Genomic DNA, 26,855 nt, shown 5'->3' with positions numbered 1-26,855 from the left:
CCACCTTATCTGGGGAGGGCCAGAGGAGGATGTCTTTGGCCTGGCTGGAGCTGCTCTGGCAGGCTGGGCAGCGCAGTCACAGCCTGCTGCGGTGGGCCAGACTGGGCGGTGCAGCCTCATGTTCCAGCGGGCTGGGCCGGGCAGCACGGCCCCAGCGTGCTCCAGCGGGCTGGGTGGCACAGCCACAGCCTGCTTTGGGGGGTGGGGCCGAGCAGCATGGCTGAAGCCTGCCAGCCCCAGGGCTGCAGCTGCTTCAGAGGCTGGGGAGAGAGCAGCATAGCCTCTGGCCTCTTCCCTTCTGGCTCTGCTGGCTGTGCTGCCTCTCCTTGCTCCTTCTGTTGGGGGGAGGGACTGTGTCCCACCTCTCCCTCTCTATACCTGTTCATAAGCCGAATTTTTTTAGTAAAAAAGAGAAGCACCAGAGAAGGGGGTCGGCTTATGAACAAGTACATATGGTAATAACTTTACATCTTTTTTTATATTTCTTTTCTCAAGTCTACCAGTTTAAGGCTTTCTGCAATGCGAGCAAACTAACCTCATCAGATACTGGGGGTACAGGATGGAAGAATATGGTGGGAAAATGATTAAAAAGAGATCACCCGTTCTAAAGGAAAAAGCCACTATAAGTTTTAAAGAAAATGGAATGAAACTCTTACTGTTCTGAGGGATGCAGGCTGTGCCCTCAAATGCTTTGGCCTACCACTGCTTTTGGTCACAGCAGTCATGCCATAAATTGATGTGATTTTCATAAAACAAATTTTAACACTGTTGATCATGTTAAATATTTTCCAATGCATAACAACAATTGTGAATTTTTACATGCATAGTCTTTTGAATAACATTGGGCAATTGCAGTCTTATTATATGGAATCCAGGAATATTTAAGACTTGACTACAAGGAGAGTTGTACATGTTTAATCTAAACCAGTTCTGTTCAACAAGTGCAAACCTCTGGATGGACTCTTATCTCAGTATAGGAATGGCTTTTTGAGTTTAGCTTAAGTTGATTGGGAACAAGTTTAAGTTGAACAGAAATAACCCACTTTTAAATTGATATATGGACAGCTGGGTTTGCACCAGTTAAAAACTGTTTAATTAAACTGTTGCAAGTTTGAGTGTAGCCAAGACTATTGCTTTAACTTAACTGGGAAGTCAAGTGTCCAACTCCTATTGAAAGTCAGTAGGAGTTGGGTGTCTAACTCTCCCTTAAGCTCCTTTAAATGTTATAGCTGGGATTTTAAAGGTATAACAAATGTATTCATTCACATAAAATACAGTGCTGCTGATGTTTTTAAAAACATCTTCCCTCCAGGTCCATGAAGGATTTTTGGAAAACAGGAGTGTACCCATGAATGACACTAGTACCAGTGGTCTCTCTGAGAAAAGGAGTGTTGATTTACGAATATACATGCTGTGTTTTCTGCCATTTATTATCCTTCTGGTCTTCATTCGTGATCTTAAGAATCTGTCTATGCTTTCGTTCCTTGCCAATATTTCCATGGCTGTCAGCCTGGTAATTATTTACCAGTACATCGTTCGAGTGAGTATACATTCCCCATGCCCATTGTTTTGTGAAGATGCAACATCTCTTTTGGAATTTGTATGTAATGTCAAATGACTATTAGATTTATATTTATTAACCTAACTTTCACACAGCATGGCTTATTCTGTAGGTACTAAAGTGATGGGTATTTAAAAAGTGCCTGAGAGAGAGCCTTTTAAGGATGTGATGTTTATGGGAAATTGGACTTTAAAAAAGAACGGAAAGTGCATACTAATTGCTCCTGCCATTAAGGCAGTAAAATAAAAAAGTACACGTTTTAAAGAACTTTTGCCCCTTCAGTGTGAAAAAGTTATCTTCCATGCATGTCACCTGCAGTTTTGGGGATTCTTTTTCCACTGCCTGTCCCTTCAGTTCAACAGAGCAGCAATTTCAACTGTAACACTTAATTCTAGTGTCTCTCCAAAACACAGCACTGAAAATTTGTGGACTTCTCATTTAGATCACATGTTGCAAACTTTCTGCTTTTAAGCAGTTGAATAATTGTTGCATGTACTGAATTGTTGCCATGATACTAAAAGGCATCTTGAGAGATTTGTATAAAGCAAGCTGAATCATGCGATGAAAACAAAAATTCACATTTTTTTTTTTAAAAAACCTCACAAGATTTGTGACCAGAGTTCAAAAGAGTTTGCCAAGGTTACCCTTGGCTTAAGATGATATTGGAAAAATAGAAGTGCTACTTTATGTACAGCACTGTTTCCCATAGTGTGATGTGTGCCCCGCACTGATTGGCAAGAAAGATAGCCAGTGGGAGGGTTGAGTTGGGGCAAAGGCAAAGACAGAACAATTAAATATTCTCCAGAGTCTGTAGCTATTATGGTTGTGAAGAAAACCTTCAAAAGGTGAAGCTAGTGTAACTGCGGGTACGTCTACACTAGAAACACTACAGTGGCACAGCTGCCATGCTTCAGCTGCTGTATACACACTTAACACAGCGATGGAAATTCTTCCTTTGACCTAACAGTGTCTACACCGGGGTTTAGGTCACCTTAATTACATCCCATAGGGCATGAAATTCTTCACAGTCCTGAAGGACATAGTTAAGCTGACCTAATTTTGTAGTGTAGACCAGCCCTAATGCAGGAATGTCTGTCCAAGTTTGAAGAGACTGAAACAATAGCCCTTAGATGTGAACTGCCCCATTCATAGCAAAGGATGCTAACTCAGTTACCAATAATAGTTAACAATTACTCCTGGGGGAATTCTGTGCCAAAAAATTAAAAATTCTGTGCACAGTATTTGAAAATTCTGTAAAATTCTGCAAATTTTGTCAATATAACACAATAAAATCACACAAATTTCAATTATTTTGGTAATATATTTCAAAATACCTGTCAGCAAGTATGTCTGTAACAATACTCACACTCACACTCACACTCACACTCTCTCTCTCTCTCTCTCTCCCTTGGGAGTAGAGAGTTAAAGAAACCCCTACGGCAACCAGTTCCAGGTTCTCTGCCTCCTCCCTCCCCCAGAGCCTAGCCATGGGGCCAGACACTCACAATCCCTCACCAGAGACCAGCTATGGGTCAGCCCCAGCCCAGACACTCCTGCCCTTTCCTCCCCAGAGGCCAGCAGTGGGGCCCTCCCTGGCCCAGACACTGATACCCCCTCCCCACCCTCAGAGGCCAGCTGCTGTACCCCCTGTTCAAGATACTCACACTCTCCCCACCTGAGCCCAGCCACTGCACCCCCCCAGCCCAGACACACCTCCTAACCCCAAGACCCCAGCCGCACACCCCCCCCCTCCAGCCTAGACACTCATACCCCCCCGCCCAGACATGCACCCTGCTGGCCCAGACACTCATCCCTCCCCAGAACCCAGCCACACACCCCCGGCCGAGGCACTCATGTCCCCTATCCCCCTACCCTCCTAGTAGGGTTGCCAACCCTCCAGAATTGTTCTGGAGTCCCCAGGAATTAAAGATTAATCTTTAATGAAATATAATGGATGTGGTGAAACCTCCAGGAATTCATCCAACCAAAGTTGGCAACCCTACCTCCTAGAGTCCAGGGATCCACAGGAAGAAACATTCTGATGCTGGGTTCTGGGCTTGCATGGAGTTTCCTGCACACTGCCCCCTTCCTTTATCGGGACGTGCAGGGTACTGCAGCTGCTGGGAACCCTCCAGTTCCATCCCACTCCTCCTGGCTTTGTCTTCTATTTGCGAGGTAGGCTCTGCCGGGTCCAGTGGCCCCTCGTGGCTGCCAACATCTCTGCAGTGTGAGGGAAAAAAGGAAATTCTGTGCACAGAACATGAATTTCTGCAAAATTCTGCATTGCGTGGTGGTGCAGAATTTCTCCAGGAGTGAACAATGCTGCCATTTAAAATGTTGTTAACTATCATATTACAAATATCTACACCAGCATTTCCCAACTGCAAGTGGGCAGAGGACTAGCTGGGGAGAGGAGGAGATGTGGGCAAGGAGCAGCAGGTATTGGTTACATTTTAAACTGTGCAGGCTGTTGATACCACATGATGATGTTGTGGGGGGCAGGGAAAATGTGATTGGGTTTATTTTCCCGGAGAGGTGCTTCGCTTTCAAAAGTGTGGGAAATGCTGATATACAGTATGTGATGATGTTGTCTTTTTTTCTCACCAGGATATATCTGATCCTCGAAAACTTCCCCCTGTGGCTGATTGGAAGAAATATCCCCTTTTTTTTGGTACTGCCATATTTGCTTTTGAAGGCATCGGTGTGGTAAGTGTTCAGCTGTACAAATCTAAATACAGTGACTGATTATGAGCAATCCCATTATTAACTTTCAGTTAATAGCAATATTTTGCCCATCCCATTGACGTTAATGGGATTCAGCTATTGCAATCAAGCATGCCGCTTATGGACAACTTTTGTTGTACAGCCCTGTGGAAAGCTCTGGGTGCAGGCAGGTTTGTAGGGCTGTGGTGGGGGAAGGAAGCCCTGGGACATGCTAAGCCAGCTGTGTCCATGGCTTTCCACAGGAAGTGAGGGTACTGGAGGACCCATGGGGCTGCATTGTACCTCCCCTTGGCATCAGGGGCATCTTTGTGATACAGACTATGCCACAGTTATCCTTTTCTTTGTCACCTCAATGGCTTTGTCACCTCAGACTGAGATTGCTGTAGTGCACTGTTCAACCTGGGGACCATTCAGAACTATGGCTTACACGGAATCCTGCGGGATGCTTATTAACTGCAGTTACATTTTGGGAGAACATGATTAAACCAGTGCTCTGGGATACTTATATTTGCTTCCAGTAAGCATCCAGGTGGAATTCAAGGTGTCGATTTTAACCTCTCAATCTCTAAGTGGTTTGAAACCTGCTTACTTGAGAGACTCCCCATGCTTTACTGCAGGGGTGGGCATACTTTTTGGCCTGAGGGCCACATCGAGTTTCCGAAATTGTATGAAGGGCCAGTTAGAGGAGGCTGTGCCTCCCCAAACAGCCAGGTGTGGCCTGGCCCCCACCCCCTATCTGAGCCCCACTGCATCTCGCCCCCTGACAGTCCCCCACCCCGAACCCCCTGACCCATCCATCCGTCCCTCACTCCTTGTCCCCTGACCGCCCCCGGACCCCCTGCCCGACTGCCCCCCGCCACCCTATCCAATCCCCCTTCTCTTTCCTGACTGCTCCTCCAGGGACCCCTGCCCCATCCAACCATCCTTTCTCCCTGACCGTCCCCAGAACCCCAGCCCCGACTGCCACCTGCCGCCCTATCCAACCTCCTTCTCTTTCCTGACTGCCTCCCTGGAACCCCTGTTCCCCGTCCTCTGACCGCCCCGTGCCCTATCCCACCCCCCCCCCCACCGCCCCGAACTCCCCTGCCCTCTATCCAGCCCCCCCCACCCCCTTACCGCGCTCCCTGGAGCACCGGTGGCTAGCGGCGCCACTGCCGTGCCGCCCAGAGCACCAGGACAGGCAGCCGTGCTGCCCAGCTGGAGCCAGCCACGCCACCATGCAGCACAGAGCACCGGGTTGAGCAGCGCAGCTGCCGAGCCGCGGCCTGGCAAGAGCTCGCAGCCCCACTGCCCAGAGCATTGCGCCGGCGGTGCAGTGAGCTGAGGCTGCAGGGGAGGGGCCGGGGCTAGCCTCCCGGGCCAGGAGCTCAGGGGCCAGGCAGGAGGGTCCCGCGGGCCGTAGTTTGCCCACCTATGCTTTATTGCCACAGAGGAGATCAGCACAGTTACTGAAGCTGGAGGCCTCCTCAACTTATGGAAGAAAAGGTTGCTGGCACAATGCTCTCTGAGGCTTCCTTGCTTTGGGACCATCAGCGTTGGTCTGCCAGTGCCCAGATTTGTGAACCCTCTGGGCACACTGCACACCTCCTCACCTTTCCTCTTTCTTCTCAGGTTATTGAGGAAGGAGTGGACTGAACTTTGGGTTTGACTATATTTATGGATAGTGTTGTGGTGTTTGTGTCTTCCCAATGTATGCGATGAATGCCAATAGATACTTGATTTTTATAAATTCAAATAAATAAATGAAAAGAGCTATTCAAAAAATAGTGAAAAATGTATGAACATAAGGGGAAAAAAGTAGTTTTGTCAAACCTCATGGCTGAATCATTTTTGCTTAAACATATAAGAAAAAAATCAGTGTGAGGTTGAGAATGAGCATGGAAGATTTCAACCTGAATGGTTGAAGTCTGGCAACATTATTAGCAGCTGAAAATGAGGGGTTATATTGGAACATGTTAGGGAACCTTAATAGCTAGTATTGCTAGATCTGGGTAAGAGATGGTTTTTCTGTCCCACAGAATGTTTTTGAGATTTTGACAATTTTTCCATTCTATATTGGGATGAAATGGAGACCTTTTGAAGTTTTTGGCTGGGGGAGGAGTGAGGGGGGTCAAGGAGAGACACACACACACACATGCACCTCTCCAACCCCAGAATAACCAATAGCCTGGTGGTTAGGGTACTCACATGGAACCCAGGTCCAAATACTTGGGATTTTGACTGGGTCTCCCACATCCCAGGTGAGTGCCCCGACCACTAGGCTGTTGGCTTTTCTGGGATGAATCTTTTTCTCTCTCTGAGAAACCTTTCTCGATGAAAGTTTTGTCAAAACTGGTACGTTTCCTACAAAGTTTCGTTTTTTCTCTCTCTCTCTCTCACACACACACTCTCTCTCTCTCTCTCTCTCTCTCACACACTCATACACTCTCTCTCTCTCTATCCATGTGTGTGGGGGGGAAAGATTTACCATTTAATTAGTTTGGTACCCTAGCCTACCTTCTCTCTGATTGCGGTCTATCAACATATATTATATTTCCATAAAATCTTGTATTGGATTTCATTCTGGCAGGTCTTCCCGGGTAGTGTTTACTTGTTTCATAAAGCTACACTTCTCTGAACAAACCTTTTGCATAGGAGAAGCAATAGATGTGATATATCCCAAGTTTAGTGGGGCTTTTGATACTCTCTCACATGATCTTCTCATAAACTAGAGAAATATAGGCTAGACAAACCTATGGGTACACAACTGGTTGGAAAACAGTACTCAGAGAGTAGTTATCAATGTTCCACAATTGAATTGGATGGGCAGTTGTGTGGGGTCCCACAGGGATTTGTCCTGGGTTCAGTTTTATTCAATATTTTTATAAATTATTTAGCTATTGGCATACAGAGAGTGCTAATACATTTTGTGGATAATACCAAGCTGGGAGGGGTGGCAGGCACTTTGAAGGACAGGATTAGAATTCAAAATGATCTTGACAAACTGGAGAAATGGTCTGAAATAAATAGGATGAAATTCAAGAGGATAAATGCAAAGTACTACACTTAGGAAGGAATAATCAATTGCACAGATACAAAATGGGAAATAAGCGCCTACGAAGGGGTGCTGCAGAAAAGGATCTGGGGGTTACAGTGGATAACAAACTAAATTTGAGTCAACAAGGTAATACTGTCACAAAAAAACCCCAATTTGGGATATATTAGCAGGAATGTTGTAAGGAAGATATGAGAAATAATTCTTCCCCTCTACTCAGCACCAGTAAGGCCTTAGCTGGAATGTTGTGTCCAGTTCTGGGCACCACATTTTGAGAAAGTTATGGACAAATAAGAGAAAATTGAGATGAGAGCAACAAAAATGAATCAAGGGCTAGAAAACATGACCTCTGAGGAAAGATTGAAACAATTGAGTTTGTTTAGTCTGGAGAAGAGAAGGGGTGGGGGTGGGCGAAGGCATGACATGACAGTAGTCTTCAAGTAGGTAAAAGGTTGTTATAAAGAGAAGGGTGATAAATTTATTTTCCTTAACCACTGAGCACAGGACAAGAAATAACGGGCTTAAACTGCAACAAGGGAGATTTAGCTTAGATATTATGAAAAACTTTCTAACGGTAATGGTAGTTAAGCACTGGAACAAATTACCTTGGGAGGTTGTGGAATCTCTGTCATTGGAGGCTTTTAAGAACATGTTAGACAGACACCTCTCAGGGATGGTCTAGATCAGGGGTCGGAAACCTATGGCACGCGTGCCAAAGATGGCACGCAAGCCAATTTTTAATGGCACGCAGCTGCCTGTTGGGACTACGCGTGCCATTAAAAATTCTGCCGACGCGGCAAGCCGCGGGGTCCGCGGTCCTGGGCCAGAGCACCGGCCAGAGCGCAGCAAGCCACCAGCCCCTCCCCTGCCTTTCCCCTCTTCACCTGGAGCCCTGCCGCTGCGCGCAGCGCTCTGGGGGCTGGGGCTGCGTGCTCCTGCAGGGCAGCGTTTGGCTCCGTGGGGAGGGAAAGAGGCTCCCCACTCATCTGGAGCCCTGCTGCCGCGCGCACAGCGCTCTGAGGAGTGGGGCGGGGCGGGGCTGCGCGTGGCGGTGGCAGGGCTCCAGATGAGCGGGGAGCCTCATGGTAAGGGGGGTGGGGGGGGTTTGGGTAAGGGGTGGGGGCAGTCAACGGACAGGGAGAAGGGTGGGGTGGATCGGGGGTGGGATCCCGGGGTGGTTAGGGGCGGGGTCTTTGGAGGGGCAGTCAGGAGCAGGGGGTTGGATGGGGCATGGGAGTCCCGGGTCTGTTTAGGGGTGGATAGGGATCAGGGCAGTCAGGGGACAGGGAGCAAGGAGGGTCCTGGGGAGCAGTTAGGGTGGGGGTCTCTGGAGGGGGTGGTCAGGAGACAAGGAGCTAGGGGGGTTGGATGAGTCGGGAGTTCTGGGGGGGCTGTCAGGAGGCGGAGGTGTGGAGAGGGGTTGGGGCAGGCAGGGAGCAGGGGAGGTGTTGTATGGGTCCAGAGTTCTGGGGTCCTGTCAGGGGTGGGAGCGGTTAGATAGGCATGGGAGTTCAGGGGTCTGTCTGGGTGCGGGGTGTGGATAAGGGTTGGGGCAGTCAGGGGACAGGTAGGGGGTAGGATCCTAGGGGGGCAGTCAGGGGACAAGGGGCAGGGAGGCTTAGATAGGGGGTGGGATCCCGGGGGGGTGTAGTTGGGACAAGGAGCGGGGGGGCTTGGGGTTTTGGGGGGGGGCAGTCAGCCAGCCCTCTGCCCTGAGCCCTGTACCACCCCACACCCCCAGGCCCCTGCCGTGAGCCCTGTACCACCCAGCCCTCTGACTCTTTCACCCCCCCCCCATGACCCCAGCCCTGACTCTGGCACCCCCATACATACCCAGCCCCCCTACCCTGACACCTGCATCCCCCTCACATGCCCCCAGCCCTCTGCCCTGACTCTTGCACCCCCCTCATCCCCTGCACCCTGCACATCCCCACCCCCACCCTGAGCACCAAATGGGAGCTCCTGCCCCCCCACTCACATTCTCACCTGCACCCCTCACACCAAATGGGAGCTTCCCAGGGAAGTGCCCCCACACCCAAACCTCCTGCCCCAAACCTGAGCCCCCTCCCTCATTCTAGCTCCCGGCCAGACCCTTCACCCCCAGCTCTGTGCTCGGTCCACTCCCACCCTCAGCTCAGTGCAGAGAGAGGAAGAGAATGGGCCAGAACCAGGGAGAAGGTAGGTACCCACTGTATGTGGGCAGGGCCGCGATCCCAGACTGGCAGCGGACTGAGTGGGTCCGGCAGCTGGGATCCCGGCTGGCAGGATCCGGAGGATGGAACCCCTGAGCTGCTCAGCCTACTGTCAGTCTGGGGCCCCGGCTGCTGGCCCCATGCAGCCCGCTGCCGGTCTGGGGTTCTGGCTGCCAGACCCTTCCCAGCTGGGGTCCCGGTCGTAGGCCCCACTCAGCCCACTGCCGGCCTAGGTGAACAGAACCCCAGACCAGCGGTGAGCTGAGCGGGCCGGTGGCGTAAGATCAACGTTTTAATTTAATTTTAAATGAAACTTCTTAAACATTTTGAAACCCTTGTTTATTTTACAATACAACACTAGTTTAGTTATATAATATATAGACTTGTAGAGAGAGACCTTCTAAAAAACATTAAAATGTATTACCGGCACGAGAAACCTTAAATTAGAGTGAATAAATGAAGACTTGGCACACCACTTCTGAAAGGTTTCCGACCCCTGGTCTAGATCAGTGATACTCAATTAGATCTACCTGTGGGCTGGTTTGAGAGTTTTATGACAAGGGGCAGGCCATTTGCGCAGAAGGCTGACAAAATAATTATAATAAAAAACTTTAGCTGACAATAAACTAAATTGCAACATAAGTATTAGTGTTTCTATATTTTAACAAAATTTATAAATCAACATTATGATCTGTGTTTGTGGCAATCTCTAGTGGGAGAGGTGACCTCGCTGATCTCTGGCAAGCTTTGTGAAGAGTAGTTTGCAGGAGGTCATGCACTGGTGAAGACGTTCATTTGTCAGGCGATTGTGGTGGTTTTTTTTTTTTTTTAATGTTCATGGTAGAAAACCTCAATTCGCAGAGGTAAGTTGATACGAATGTTAAAAGATAGATGGCTAGATTCAGGCTATTCTGAAACTGGTCAGCATATTGAGCCCAGAAATCACAAAAACCCACTTCTTTGAATTTTGCCTTCAAGACATCTGAGCTCTAGAGACTTACAAGGCACCTTCATCAGTTGAATCAAGAATGTTCTTTGCTTCAGAAGGGCAAGGTCCATTGGCAGAGATCACACACAAAGAAAAGGAAATCATTTGGAATTTTAAAATTCTCAAATCGCATTTTAAAATTTTTGATCAGATTGTTTAGGAATTCTTGCATTGTTTTCATCCAAGTTTCATCCGTAGCAACACATGCAATGTGGGAAAGTGCAACATCTTTCCTGTTAAATCTATCTGAAAGATTTCAAGACTCCTCTGAAGTCACATGCTTTTTAAAACAGATCCCAGACACTACTTGCATGGCCTTGGAGCTGCAAGTTGAGGGAAGTCAAGTGACCAGTAATATTGCAGAGAAAAGCTACTTGTGACATAACCCGTGCTCCAACAATATTTAGGAACATGGGCCCGGCTCCACCAATGTTTGGGCTTATATTTTCAGAGCTGTCCCGTCCATAGGACAGATCGCCCTAAGCCCCATGCTTTGGGGGGCCCTGCGCTTCAGGAGGATGTGGGGTCCAGGGTGGCCTGGGGGGTTAGCAGAAGGCCTGGCGCTGGCAGCAGTAAGCGACCTGGCCCCAGCCTGCCCTGCTGGCTCCTGCCCCTGCTCCGCCCCAGTCTTTGAATAATGATTTTGAAGCAATATCTCCATCTGTCTCAGTTCCATGGATTTACATGAGAACTTCTCAAAGCTTCCAATAAGGCTTCCATCTGAATTTTCAATTTTATATAAACCTCTTTCTCAGTTGTGTAGCAGGTGCCCATTCTACCTCTGCTCTTTAAACAAGAAATTTGTGGATAGTTTGTGATCCTGAATGTTAATGAAGGGATTGGAGCAGGTTGTACACTTATAGGGGTTCTGAATGGATGCTGTTTTTACTCAGTCCCTTTTACTAACTTTCTTCTGAAGTATGCTGTTGCCCCTGTTTTGTGCAAACTGATGTTTCAAGGTAGTTTGGTGAAATAGGTTGTTACTCATACAAACTCTGTTCAAAATCTTGTTTGTTTGCTAATTTGAACAGTTTTATTGTGTGAATGTGGTGGCAACTGACTAACTTGACTGCATCTTCAGCTAAAACAGTCTGCAGAAAGAAGTTCAGTGCAGATTTATGGCAGTTTGGGCCACAAGCTAATCACTCTTTGTGTTAATAGCAAGATGTGCTGCACTCCAAGACTACATTTTGTTTGTTTGCTTGCTTGCTTCCTATTTAAATCAGATTCAGGACTGGGGTCCCTACTTACTGGCATAGGTTACCTTCTGGATTTTGATGTGCTGCAAATTTTGAATATCTTGGCAGAAGGTTGTTAATGACCCATGTATATTGACAGGAGCAGCAGACAGCAGGGTTACAGAATGATCAATCCTTAATTCCTATGCATGCAAATTAGGATTAGGCAGAAGATGAGAGATAAAGTGGGAAAGAAGAAAGATTTATTTGTGTGCTGTATGCACCAATATACCCAAAAGATTAACATCTCCCTATTTCAGAACCCCTATTTTGGGCTGTTTGGGGTTGTTACATCTGAATATTTCAGATACTATGGAAGTTGGTGGACTCATTTTCCAGTATTAAAGTTATGTGCATGTTCATCTGCCTCTAAAAGGGCTTTGGATCTCTACATATTTTACTGTTAAATCTAACTGACAGTTTAATTTCTTCATCATGTTGCCTTGGTAAGTGAGGAACATAAGAACTTTGTGTTCTAGTGATCTAATGGTGATCATTCATTGGTGATGAAAGTTACTTTGGGCCCCTGCCAATTTGTAAGTTAGGTTTTCAAGACATAAAAATCAGAATGATCTTGAGAAAAATGTCGACAGGTAGCATAAATAGTCACTGTGAAACAGCTTTTTCTTTTCTTCAGTAACCAGGTGTCACAAGGTGACTGGCCCCTTTAAGAGGGAGCGGGGTACAGTGCACCTATGCCTGATCACCTACTACCCAATTGGGCTTAAGGGAAGGCATCTGGGCCTGATAAAGAGGGAGACATCAGCAGGGGAAGGGCTACCCACTGACTCTCTTAGCCTGGTTTGCTAAGGAGAGATGCTTGAGAAGATTTGGGAGAGACAGATAGAGAGCTGGAGCAGAGAGCATACTCCATCAGAGAAGATGACTCCAGCCAAGTAGGGCCGGGAAGGATGAAATTTGGACTCTAAGGACTTAAAAAATATAAATAAATAAATCATTTTGATTGAAACAGTTTATGGTTAAAAAAAAAACTAAGCATGTTTACTCTTGTGAAAAGAAGATTGAGGGGAGTCTGATACAGTCTTCCAGTATGTAAGGGCAGCTGTAAAGATGATGGTAATCAATTGTTCTCCAGGTCCACTGAAGGTAGGACAAAATGTAATGGGCTTAATCTGCAGCAAGGACAATTTACGTCAGATATTAGGAAAAACTTTAAGCACTGGAATAGGCTTCCAAGAGAGGTCGTGGAGTCCCCATCATTGGACACTTTTCAAAAACAAGTTGGACAAACATCTGTCAGATGGTTTAGCTTTACTTGGCTAAACTGAATGGCTCCTCGAAGTCCCTTCCAGCACTACATTTCTATGATGATAAACCAGGATGGTACGGGAACAGAAAAGACTGGAATTTTTAAAGGAGTCCAATAAGGGAAACTGAAGCAGGTGTCACAGAAACAAACCAGGCTGTGAGGAGGTGCCTGAGAAGTGGTTCATCCTGTAACACCAGGTTTCCCTGCACACTTTACCCAGGTACATTGTTTACCCCTATGAAAATAATGCACTAGAGACTGCCAGGGCTGTCCACTGATTAAAAATATTAATTGCGATTAATCGCGCTGTTGAACAATAATAGAAAACCATTTATTTAAATATTTTTGGATGTTTTCTACATTTCCAATTATTTTGATTTCAATTACAACACTGAATACAAAGTGTGCAGTGCTCACTTTATATTTATTTTTATTACAAATATTTAGACTCATAGAATCCTAGAATATCAGGGTTGGAAGGAACCTCAGGAGGTCATCTAGTCCAACCTCCTTCTCAAAGCAGGACCTAATCCCCAACTAAATCATCCCAGCCAGGGCTTTGTCAAGCCTGACCTTAAAAACCTCTAAGGAAGGAGATTCCACCACCTCCCTAGGTAACCCATTCCACTGCTTCACCACCCTCCTAGTGAAAAAGTTTTTCCTAATATCCAACCTAGACTTCCCCCACTGCAACTTTGAGACCATTGCTCCTTGTTCTGTCATCTACTACCACTGAGAACAGCCGAGCTCCATCTTCTTTGGAACCCCCTTTCAGGTAGTTGAAAGCAGCTATCAAATCCCCCCTCATTCTTCTCTTCTGCAGACTAAATAATCCGAGTTCCCTCAGCCTCTCCTCATAACTCATGTACTCCAGCCCCCTAATCATTTTTGTTGCCCTCTGCTGGACTCTTTCCAATTTTTCCATATCCTTCTTGTAGTGTGGGGCCCAAAACTGTGTGGTGGACACAATAGTCCAGATGAGGCCTCACCAATGCCGAATAGAGGGGAATGATCATGTCCCTCAATCTGCTGGCAATGCTCCTACTTATACAGCCCAAAATGCCGTTAGCCTTCTTGGCAACAAGGGCACACTGTTGACTCATATCCAGCTTCTCGTCCACTATAATCCCCAGGTCCTGCCACTTAACCAGTTGGTCCCCAGCCTGTAGCTGTGCATGGGATTCTTCCTTCCTAAGTGCAGAACTCTGCACTTGTACTTGTTGAACTTCATCAGATTTATTTTGGCCCTGTCCTCCAATTTGTATAAGTCCCTCAGTATCCTATCCCTATGCTCCAGTATATCTACCTTTCCACCCAGTTTAGTGTTATCTGCAAACTCGTTGAGCGTGCAATCCACGCCATCCTCCATATCATTAATAAAGATATTGAACAAAATTGGCCCCAGGACCAATCCTTGGGGCACTCCACTTGATACCGGCTGCCAACTAGACATGGAGCCATTGATCACTGTCTGTTGAGCCTGACGATCTAGCCAGCTTTCTATCCACTTCAGAGTCCATTCATCCAGCGGACCACACATTGGTGTAGTTGCTAGGCAACTCAGACACGTGTCTCTTTCTCTGGAGTAAATAGCCTGGGGTGTAAACAGGCTACAGTCCATGGGCTAGAGGTGGGCTATGCAGTTTTACGCTAGCTAAGGGTCTGCTCCTCTATCTCTGTAATTCAGTAATAGTGTGGATAGTCGTGCAACTAAAATTCAGTGCTATTTCTCCTATTGTACTCTACTATTTTATGTTTTGCCTCACTGCAAGATACTTATTTGGTAACAGGAGCACTTGATTGTAGATGTCTTTTGTGAGAAAGGGAAACATTGATAAATATATTATAGCAAATAAATGTTTCTGTTTCTCTAACTGTGCTTTATTTGTATTTGGGAAAATTGGTGAGCAATTTGTATCTGAAACAGAAACAAAGCAATTGCCAAGTCTGGCTCTTAATTGAAACTGATAATTAAAAAGAGAAGGGAGGGACAGTTACCACATTCTTTTCAGGATACTTTAGTGCAGTTTTCTGAAGAGGAAAAACAAAATGTAAGAATTTGAATATTTAAAAAATGCTTTTGAAGAATATAGTACAAGCTTAATTCTTATTGGTTACAGAAGTTAAATCATTCCTTATCTGATTTTCTGGAATCTGCTTGTGTTTGTATTTCTTAAGTCAAATCATATAAAAAGTGCAGTGGAGATTTTAAATTGGAATTGGACATTACCCTGCAGCTTGGTGCAAACCCTGTGTAACAGGGTGCTTGAAAGGCCGGGCAGCCTATTGGTTGGCATGCTTTACTTTCAGCCCCTTGTTTCCCTGGCTGAGGTGCCTGAGTCCTTAAGGTGATGTGGTAGGCAGACCAGGGTCCTCACTCCCCTGGGTCCTCGCCCAGGGCCCTGTGCAAATAACCTCCAAACAGGGACTTCCTGGCAGACAGTCTTAAGTTCATTGCCCTGGGCTACTTCCTACCGCTGTCCTTTAAGTTTGGAGCATGTCCTTTAACAGTTTGTAGGACTCAACTCAAGTAGTGCCCTCTTCTGGACCTTGGGCACCTTCTTGCCGTGCCTTCAGCTGTAAGTTTGGTGGGACCTAACCCCACAACATCTCTATAGTTCAGTCACCTAGTTCACTCAGATTCCCTGCGCTTCTCGGTCTCATCAGCAGTCTCCCTCGGTCAGGGACGCAGTGCTTCTTCCCCAGTGGCTGTCCTGGCTGTCAGGCTCCTAGTGACACACCCCTCAGGCAGGGGGGTAGCTAGCTCCTGCCTCTTCACCAGTCAGCCCTGAACTGAGCCAGGTTCTCTGCTCTTCTTCTCCCTCCAAGCCTGTCATTGGCTGCAGGTATAGGGAGTGTGATGGAGCAAGGCCGGATGGCTACAGGAAAGTACTGAGGAACAGGTATGTTCGCCCCAGGCTAAGCAAATCCCTAGTACCATGGGAACCAAAATGGCAGCTGCTCCAGGATAATCAAGGCACCTGGGGCCAATTAAGAACTTTCTAGAAGGCACAGGAGAGAGCTACAGTGATTGGAGCACCTGCAGCCAATCCGGGCAGGCTAATCAGGGCACCTGGTATAAAAAGGGGAGCTCACTCCAGTCAAGGAGGAGGAGCCAGAGGAAGGAAGTGCGTATGATGAGCTGGGAGCCAGAGACACAGGGAGCTGAGAACTGAGAGGGTGTGCTACTGGAGGATTGAGGAAAACACCATACAATCAAGCAGCATCAGACACCAGGAGGATCCTGTGGTGAGGATAAAGAAGGTGTTTGAAGGAGGCTATGGGGAAGTAGCCCAGGGAGCTGTAGCGGTCAAGCAGCGGTTACAAGTAGCACTATAGAGACTGCTGCAATTCACAGGGCCCTGGGCTGGAACCCGGAGTAGAGGGTGGGCCCGGGTTCCCCCCAAGCCTCACTACTCCTAATCAGACATAGGAGGAGTTGATCCAGACTGTGGGTTTCATCCAAGGGGAAGACCACTGAGGGGAGGAAATCCGCCAATAAGCGGAGGACCTACTAGAGGAGAGGAGGTACTTTGCCAAAGGAGACAGAGCTAACTGAGCTATAGGTTCTCTATCACTTTTTCCATGCTGGTGTGAAGTTTCTAAGCTTCATCACAGTCTGATTGTACTGAGATACTCCGGGCAGATGATGGACATACAACATAGTGTTTTGGTCGTGATTCCAATGCTTATACACAATTTGAAATGTAGAGGAAAATGCGTAGCATAAGTGACCATATCTGACTACTTGAGCTATTACAAAGGTTAGATTGTGGTTCTCAACCAATGAATTTTGGGCATTTTTTGGGTTGCCATTTGGTTCTTTAGGGAGGATACAAGCAAGTTAGTCATATTTTTAAGTTTTGTAATTTAAAAGGCCTGTATAATCAGGAGAGAGAAGTATGTAATCAATGAACTGAGCTTTTATGTTCCATGAAGAAAACGGTATGAGCCAAAAACCTCCAGGCTTGTGAAGCAGGAAGTGGGATGGGTTATTTTTGCAGAGTCGTAAGAGGAAAAAAACATCATAAGGAAGACAATACAGCCTAGAGAGTAACTACTGTGGGTTAATTTAAAGTATATCATCTCCTCTGTGCGGTGCCTGGGGCAGGGAAGGGCCATGTAAAGTTGGGGAGAGAAACCACAGAGGAGGCAGTGTAACAAAAGTAAAATGAAAGAAAAGCAAGGGAAATTCCTAGTACATAATACTTGACTTTGTCTTCTGTGACACTCTCCCTACCTGTGGGGGGGGTGGGGGGTGGGGAAAGCCCTGCTCTACATGGCCTCTCCTTTTAGCATAATTTATCACACCAGTGGGTCATGTGATAGAAGGGTTGCAGGACTGAAAAGTTTGGGAACCACTGGACTAGATTTATGAAAGCTATCTGTATCCACAGAAATACTTGACTGAACTAGCACACAGCAGCATGAAAGCCATCAATATGAGATACTGAATTAGTGTAGCATTGCCTTTTCAACATCCGTTCAAGAGAATATGGTCTGGTGCAGACAGCATACAGTGCTACAGTTAAATTAAAGTGAGTCAATTGTATGCTTTTCATTTTTATTTTTTTCATTTTAAAATGCCATTCAGTCATCTAGTTTAAAATTGAATATCTTTAAAGAAAATCACTAAAAATGGATTTTAAAAAAGCGATTTTATTTCTGGCACCAGCAAAAAAGGCTTTTCAGCTCAATTCTTCAAAAACCCAAATGTAATCCAGATAAGAAACTAGAAAGCAGATGTGGAAGATGCCTTATCACTGTTGCCTTCAGTTAGTATGTTAGGCTCCATGCCGTCATCGCAACAGGGACTATATACTGACTGGACTCAAGTTGATAATGAAAAACTATTCAACCACTGGAGAAATAAGTGACCAACAGTAGAATACAATGTTAGAAATAACCAGAACTGCTGCATGTTCTCGTTTTCCTTCTCCGTCCATTGCAACATGGGCCATTCCCTGGATCTATTTTGAGCATCCTTGGTTCCTTGATAACGGTCAGTTCCAAAATTTGTCATTAAGATAAAGTCCCAGTATAGGTAGATCTTGATTTCTTATAAATGGTTGTTATTTACTTGTTATATACAGACCAGTCCGTTTACTCTATTTGGTGCCATCTGCCAAGGAAAACATCTCACTCTGATGGCAGTAACTGTGACTGGGAACCCATGCTCCTGCTAAGTACAGTATTTGGATTCAGAAAAGCTTAGAAGATAAATAAAAATGAAATATGACATATGATGGCAGGAACAACATAAGAGCAAGATTTTTTTTTTTAGATCTCACATCCTTACCATTTATACAATAGCTGCAATTATGGAGGCAGCTCAAATTGGACAGGGCCTGGCAGGAATAGAAATGAGCATGGTTGAAAGTTGGATGTAGTATATTGGTAATTAAAGTCCTGATTCAGCAATATTTTTGCTGAAATCAGTGAGGCACATGGTTCAGTGCCATATTGAATCAAGGCCCAAGTATATGGATATGTATGTATCTTTGACTATACCGCTATCTTCCATTTCTTCTTCAGTTTGTGTAGCTTGTGTTCCTTTGCATTCAAAGCTTAAACGCAGGTTATAGTGTTTAAAGTGAGGTTGGTGATGTTTGAACATGTCTTGTAAATGTAGTAAGTTCTTTCATCTGTTCATAAAATGTGACATGATTTAAGGTCAATGAGGCACTGAATAACAAGTGTACTTGGTAGCTAAATAGCAAGACTCACAATTTGTCTCAATTAATAGCCCTGTAATCTGCCACAGTTACTTTCTTACTTCATTCTTTGTTTTCATGGTGAAACATGGGTATTTCAGAATATGATCATAAATGTTTAAACACATGATGGTATAATGGAACATAAAATGGCACACTGGATGCTGTAATTCAATTAGAAAATAAAAATAAAATTAATTAAAGATATACCTATCTCCTAGAACTGGAAGGGACCTTGAAAGGTCATTGAGTCCAGCCTCCTGCCTTCACTAGCAGGACCAAGTACTGATTTTTACCCCAGATCCCTAAGTGGCCCCCTCAAGGATTGAACTCACAAGCCTGGGTTTAGCAGGCCAATGCTCAAATCACTGAGCTATCCCCCTTATTTGAATGCTTCTGCACTGGAACTGAGTATATTTATCTGCATTCAGGTGATTGCCATGAACTTGTATTTTTTCAAATAAATTAAAAAAAAGTTTAGCTCAAACACATTTTTAACTTTAAAGATAGAAAGGAATTCTATTTTTTTTTAAAAATTTGTAGACAGAGGGCTTGTGTATATTACCCGCTGGATCAATGTGCCGCGATCGATCCAGTGGGGGTAGATTTAGATGCAATAAATCGACTTCTGAGCACTCTCCCGTCGACCCTGGTACTCCACCAGGGCGAGAGGCGCAGGCGGAGTCAATGGGAGAGTGTCAGCCATCGACTTATCACAGTAAAGACACCATGGTAAGTAGATCTAAGTACGTCGACTTCAGCTACGTGATTCACATAGCCGAAGTTGCGTAACCTAGGCCTGGTCTACACTGGGGCGGCGGGGGGGGGGGGTGTCGAACTAAGGTACGCAAGTTCAGCTACGCGAATAGCATAGCTGAACCCGAACTACCAGTACCTTAGTTCGAACTACTCACCCATCCAGATGCCGCGGGATCGAAGTCCGCGGCTCCCCCGTCGACTCCGCCACCGCCGTTCGCGGTGGTGGAGTTCCGGAGTCGACGGGAGCACGTTCAGAGTTCGAACTATCACATCTAGATTAGACGCGATAGTTCGAACTCCGAGAAGTTGAACTCTACGCGTTGACCCGTCAGGTAAGTGTAGACCTACCCCTAGATCCATCCCTCCCTCTAGTGTAGACCAGGCCTAAGCAATCAAAATGACTAATAGAGCAGTTGCAATTTACCCATAAGGAGTTCCATTGTGCTGCGGTTGATAGCAAGGGAAATACATATTCAACTTCTTCAATTCAAATGTGAGATGAAGGTTGCATTTCTCATCATGATTTCTTCCAGCTCCCTATTTGATTGCTTCAAGCTCCTCTGTGACCTTTGACAAGTCACATCACTTTCCTGGGCACAATGATATTTATCCACATTAAGATCTGTTAAACCTTTTGCAGTTTGGTTCAGTTAGAGAGGTGTCTGTTTTTTTATCATCACCTTACACTGTATTTGTTGTTCTTTTATAGTAGCTTGCCATTTTTGCTTACAGCTGCATTTGACTTTGGCAAACAAGTAGGGAACTTCACCCCAGCTCCTTGTGAGGAATGGAAGCTGGAGTGCATAGCAACTCAACTTTATCTTCTTAAAAAACATCTTAAGGAATCTTTCAGTGATGTCAATGGAAGATCTTTGAGCTGGGTTCCCAGAGTTGACTCTCGTATTCTGAAATTACATGATGGCTTTTTCACTAAAAGCCTCCCACAATTTACCAGTGACGAACCCAGCAAAATTTCAATCTCTCTCAGAAGGCTAAACAGTACACCTAACCTCTTTGGCAGCCCTCTCCTGTTAGACAAAATGGAGGAAGAGAGGTATCTCAGCAGCAAAGCTCTGGGAAAAGACCAGATGTTTTTCCCTGCTGAAACATCTATCTGAGGACAGTGCAGAAACTAAAGTCACTGTCTTCTTTTTCCAAAAAACTTTCAAAGGACTAACATCCCATGTTGGAAACATCAAAAATCAAATATCAATTCCCTCAGAGAAGGCAGACTAGGGATGTGCAGCTAATTAGCTGATCAGTCTGGGGTGGCTGATGAACCAGTTAGCTGATAAGGTGAGGGATATAAGAAGAACACTGGAAGGAAGTCTGGGAGAGAGGAACTGGACTAGCTGAGCCAAATGTGTTCAGAGATCTCATGGAAGGGAGATCTCTGTTCCCCTCTGGCCTGTGGTAAAGGGCTAATGGTAGAGGAGCACTGTAAATAATTTTCTGCATGAGCTTGTGTTGGTGAAGGGAATGTAAATAAATCACATGAAGTTGCGCATTATTGGACAGACTCTGAGATGTTTCTGGGACATCAAAGGACAGGGATGGAGCACACCCTCTTACAAGTCCCTATTTCACTCATTGTTTGTCATCTGAGCCAGATTGGCAACATAGCTCTGAATTAAACTAGCCTTTCACATCCTGGTTCCAAATCAAACACATTGTATGGATTGGATTCTCAGCTAGTGTAAATCACAATAGCATTTACTTTTGTCAGTTTACACCAAATAAGTATCTGACCTACAATAGGGGCCTTTTCTTACACTTCTGTAACTTTTGTCAGATCTTTGTTTGGAAGATGAGTGAGGTGTCTACTTCTCTAAGTTTTGCCAGTATCAGCTCACACATGTTGTAAGTGATGTTATTCAGTAAGTGCTGCAAAACGTTAGGAGCTCGAGGAATCTCCTGATATTCCATTGTTCAAAGATGTTTCAATACTGCCAAGTTTTGCAGCTTTATTCTGATAAATTTTTACAGCTGTTCTGCAAGATGTAGCAAAAATATGCTTATCTAGGAATGTCTGCACTATCTTTGGTACGTGGCTTAAATTTGAATTAAAATACTGTGTGTGCAGACCAGTTGGAATTTCTGTGAGAATTTATTGCCTACTTCCCTAGAAAAGTGATTTACTAGGTAATTTGGTTTCCGCAATGAAGAATTATTTAGGGATGAACCAAAATAGGTCATAACAACATTAGGTGTGTTACCTGTAGTGTCCTGATCGCTTTCTAGTATGAATTACTTCCATTCTGACTGTTTCAATTCACTCTGCGTTTTCATCTGGACACATCTACCCTAAACTATAGAATGATGTTGTTTTGTGCCTTTAAGCAGCTGTTGCTTTCTTCTAGAGATGGCTGCTTTTCAGTGGCTGAAGTGATTCTTTCACGGTGTGTGTATAACATAACAAATATGTGAAGTGCTTTGGATCCTTTGGTAGTACTTTGGTAGTTATTATAAAAGCCAGACAGCTTAAGAAATAGTTTTTTAAAGGAAAAAAAGTCTTAGAGAAGAGAAAGTGCAGGAGGATTTGAAAATCATTGACTCAGTGTTCTTGTTATGTACTGTCTCTCTTTCTTCAGGTGCTCCCCCTGGAAAATAGAATGAAAGAAACCCAACGTTTCACACAGGCATTGAACATTGGCATGGGAATTGTTATGACCTTGTATATCACTCTAGCTACTCTAGGATACTTGCGCTTTGGGGATGAAATCAAAGGCAGCATCACTTTAAACCTGCCACAAGGAGTATGGTAGGTGGACATATATGATTTAAAATTCTTACTCTAAAGGAGTTTCAAAGATTAAATGTAGTCTGTGGTGAGGGGTGGAGGGAGGATTGCATTCCATATACAAGAACTTTGTGGTATTTTATATCAGAATCTAAAATGGGTGACACTGAAAGATGAATATAGTAGGGGAAAGGGAATAGGAGGATTGAAAAGTCTGAGTTGTGATGGCATAGCATCATTTTTAAGATGTTTGTTTATGCAGAAGTTGAGATATTTTACAGAGCTACACTTCCAAAACCAGATCTGCAAAATTGCAAGCCTGCTCTAGCTTCTCTAGCAGCCCCTATTGGTGTGAGTCAATAGGTGTCTGCATATGCAGAGTTACCAGTCCTGGAAAATTAAATTACGTGTACCCTTACATCTTTAGCGCATGCAAATTAAGTTTTTTGTAGAGGTACCTGTTCCACCCTTCTTTTGGAATGCAGAGATGCATTATGTACCAAGAGCCATTACTTTTTGTTCAAATGTATCCTTGTCAGCATTTAATATTTAAGCACTGGATATGTGGACTACCTATTTAGGTATTTAAAAATTCAGTTGCCTCTTATTTTCACATATGGATCCTCACTTTTTAAAGACACCTAGGTTTCCATTTAAGGATGAACAGCTTGTCCAGAAATTACATGGCTATGGCAAGTTACACCTCAAATTAAAGTAATAAAGTTTCACATTAATTCTCTTACATCATGAGAATAGTTTAAGCACTGTAATTACATTATATGGCCCCATTCTGATATGCTCTGTATTCCTGTTTATACTTTTATGTCTCTGACAGCATTATCATTTTCCAGTTTTTTCCTTATCATTGAGTAACTGTGACCTATTAATTTTCCTCAGATGTGTTAGCTTGCACTTTTCCAAGCTGAATTTTCATATGGTTTATGTGTACATTTAAACAGTATCCTAGTAAGGGATGCCAGAATTCTGTGTGTAGAAATTCAGCAAACTCTGAGAATATAGAATCTCCCCCTAAATTTGTGGTATCTCTAGCATATCTGCAGAACATAAGCTGTACTGAGTTTTTGGCCATTCTGTTGCAAAGATATGATCTGCATACACAGTAATTACTAATTATTTTTATTTATGTTACTGTAGTGCCTAGGAGCCCATTGTGCTAGGTGCTGTATAAACACAGAACAAAAAGAGGGTTCCTGTCCCAAAGAGCTTACAATCTTACTGTAAGACAAGAGGTAACAGGTGGATACAGAGAGATGGAGGAATACAAGGAAACAATGAGACATTGGCCAGCAGGATAGGCAATGATCTCAGCATGCCAGCAGCTTAACCTCTGTCAAGTTTTTTTGTAGGTAACGGGAAAAGGGTTTTGAAGGATGGTAAATTAGTTAGTTAGTTTTTTGGATGTTTGTGAGGAGCAGCATGGGAGCAAGTTCCATTGGTGTCCTTATCACTGTACAATTATAGAAATGTCACACTCCCTGCTCAAATGGACACACCAAAAAAGCTGGCATAAAAAATTGTCAGAGTCTGAAATCTGAAGTAATGAAATGTTAAACAATAAAATAAAAATAAACAAAAAATAGTATTGTCTACTAGTTTGGTGCGTTTTTTGAAGACTTGATGAAAGCAGTCACTTTTGCTGAGGGATATGACTGTTTATTGACTGGAACACCAAGAGAAGTTTGTTGGCGGTCTCATTCATTTCAAAGTCATGCCAACTCCTGAAGCCCAACTGAATGGCAGATAAATTTAAGCACCCTCTTGTTATATAAACCCATGTAATGTGGCATTCCCAGTGGATCTCACAAAAATTGTGCTTGGATATCCATTTGTAAACAAAACATAGTGTCCTTTATATACAAGGGGATGGACTATAAGAGAATTGGATAGATACATAGAAAGATTGTTCATCTACCTTTGAGTAAATTATTATGGTCAAAGAGAGATGGAAGTGATAATGTAGTGTTGGAATTTGAGGAGATGATTGTGATAAAGAAAATTTACTAAAAAAGGTTGTTAATTGAAAAGGAGCATATGAATCATTTAATCAAAATCAAATGGGTGCTCCTAGTAGTTTTGAACCATAATACGTGAATGGGTATACACTCGATGAAACAAAAAAGGAGTAGATAAGAGCCAAAAAGAATTACTATACCTTTCTACTTAGCCTATTGTAAACTCTTGGAATTCCCTGGAAATCACAAGAAATTGTTGAGGCTAATAGTTTAGCATAATTTGTAAAAGGAAGAGACATCTGAGCATGAACAATAATAACATAGTATGTTGGCTAAAATGAAAAGAATTTGTTCCTTATGCTCCAGAACATAATCATATAGCTTCCAAAGCTGGAAAAGAAACCCCTCACCACCCTTTACTTTGGAGAGCGTTGCTTTTCAATGAACCATAAGATACTGCCACATTGGGGATGGATAGCCAATGAAACTATTTATTTAATCCAAGCTTATCTCTTTAATTTGGCTTCTGTAGGCCCTGTGCTTACTCGCCACACTCTTTTCTTACTCTGACCTTAAATAAATTTGTAAGCAAGCTACTTCTCCTTCAGCATGGCAAAGAAGAAAGAGAAAGATACTGTTCAACACTGGTTCTCCACTTGTGAGGTAACTCCCTTCTCTTCATGTGTCATTATATAATGCCTGCATCTGTAATTTTTACTCCATGCATCTGAAGAGGTGAGGTTTTTTACCCTCAAAAGCTTATGCCCAAATAAATCTGTTAGTCTTTAAGGTGCCACTGGACTCCATACTGTTTGGAGTTATTCTTATCTTCAAATACTTGGGAGATGCTCTGTGATGGAGCTTATATGGGTATTTAAAGATCCTAGATAGTGTAGGTAACATAGTCCATATTTAGATGTAGGCCTGAGTACCTTTAGTTGGCCAAATGTTCTAGTTAACATTAGCTCAAGTTAGCATTGCTAAGAAATGTTTGAAAGAGCTTTTAGGTGTGTAGGCAAAAGGTTAATAGGATAAAGTCCTCACATGTCCTAGACTCCGACCCCACCTTTTAAACTACTTTCCAAGTATTTTAATTCACACACTGTCATGAGACTGTGTGGAAATGAGCAAATGTTTAACACTGACTAGCCATTAATTATATTTAAACAACCAAGACACTTATGTCTGGGGTCTAAGTGGAAGCTTGCATACTAGCTCTTTATCACATGACACCTTCTTGCATCCTGTTTTCAGGAGACATTACCAAAGTGCCAGGCCATTGGACTATGATGAGCTATAGCCAACATGCTCGAACCCCTAACTGAACAAGAGTGTTCCCTGGGGCAAGGTAGAAGAGTCATTTATTCCCATTAAAGATGCCAATCAAGATCGTCCACCTCCGACATGCAAAAGCACAGATTACATCTAATCATTAATGAAGTTACAGGTACATATCAATGTGTTCCAAGCTAAGACCAGTCACTTAAATTAGAGACCCGAAGAAAAAGAGGAAGGTTTGAAAATCCTTCTGTTCAGCAATTTGAGGATGCTCAAATTCCTCCAACATCCCCTTTGTGTGTCTTTGTGTTATTAGCTGTTCCTCAAAGGAGACACTAAACCCCTAACACTGTTAATAAAACAGTAAAGGAACTTTGAGTTAAACCAGTATTGTTCCCAAGCTTCTATAAGTGTAGGATTTTAGAAAATCTGTGTCTTTGCCATAATGTGATGGCATGTACAAATCCCACACTGGTGGGGAAAGGAGAAAGCCCTCTCTAGCCACCCCTGCTGGGGTATGCTCACCGCGGAGGCTGAGCTCAAAAGGTAGCAGCTTAGCTCAGTCAAGGTAGATGGAGCAGGGGAGCAGTTGTGTATTGCAGGCTCCTGCTGAGAAACTGCTGACACCCTGTCCCTCCACCTCTCCCTGCCCCACCCCGGACACACAAAAGTTCTGCTAAAAGGATCACTGGACCATTGATTGAACGACCCTAAAGAGGCCATGGGTACAGAAAAGCTGTTAAAATGGATGCTGGCAAACCAGCAACAGCAGGCGGCCCAGCAACAGCAGCAGCAAGAGCAGATACTGCAACAGACTGTGGCCCAGGAGCAACAGCAAGTGTCCCAACAGCAACAACAGCTAATTCAGGGGCTGGTGACCCAGCACTAGGCACAACAAGAATGCCTGATGCATTGGATGGTGATACTGTTACAGCCCTTGGGGGCATCCAATGTCATAGTCCCCAGACCCATAGGAGAAGCCATTCCCACAGTCTCCAGACCCATAGGAGAAGCCATTCCCACAGGGCTGCTCACCTGGCTCATGAAAATGGGCATGGGAGGTGACCCTGAAACATTTCTGGTCATGTTCAAATGCATAGGGATGGATTTAGTGGGACCCTTGGAGAAGAGTGCGTCAGGATTCCATTATATACTGATGATGGAAAATATGCCACACAATACCTGAAGCCATTCTGCTACGCATGCCTAACACACCTATCATAGCAAACGAGCTCATGAAAGTCTTCATGAGGATCAGGATACCAAAGGAAATACTAATGGATAGAGGATCTAACTTCTCATCCATGTTGATGGAGGAGCTTTGTAAACTGCTGAGAATCAAAGCCCTTCAAACTTCTGTGTACCACCCACAGATTGCCTCAAA

The 26,855-nt window shown here is 44.4% G+C and overlaps 1 protein-coding gene and 1 non-coding gene across 5 annotated transcripts in view; one reads left to right on the top strand and one right to left on the bottom strand.

Annotated features, from left to right (window-relative positions):
• SLC36A4 (solute carrier family 36 member 4) overlaps positions 1-26,855 on the top strand; it is a 219,076-nt gene that overhangs the window by 47,842 nt on the left and 144,379 nt on the right. For all 4 annotated transcript variants that reach the window (XM_039520287.1, XM_039520289.1, XM_039520288.1 and 1 more), the window contains exons 7-9: positions 1,313-1,540; positions 4,169-4,267; positions 22,072-22,241. In XM_039520287.1, the coding sequence (XP_039376221.1) occupies positions 1,313-1,540; positions 4,169-4,267; positions 22,072-22,241 (497 nt within the window). The remainder of the gene's footprint in view (positions 1-1,312; positions 1,541-4,168; positions 4,268-22,071; positions 22,242-26,855) is intronic.
• LOC120396196 lies at positions 17,391-17,531 on the bottom strand. Its single transcript, XR_005593055.1, has one exon. It is a non-coding gene; the product is annotated as a small nucleolar RNA SNORA8 (small nucleolar RNA).

The sequence above is a fragment of the Mauremys reevesii genome, linkage group 1 (assembly GCF_016161935.1).
Source record: "Mauremys reevesii isolate NIE-2019 linkage group 1, ASM1616193v1, whole genome shotgun sequence".
In the NCBI taxonomy this organism is placed as follows: Eukaryota; Metazoa; Chordata; order Testudines; family Geoemydidae; genus Mauremys; species Mauremys reevesii.
Note: the sequence above shows the minus strand (reverse complement) of the source record. Positions and strands in the feature narration are given on the sequence as shown.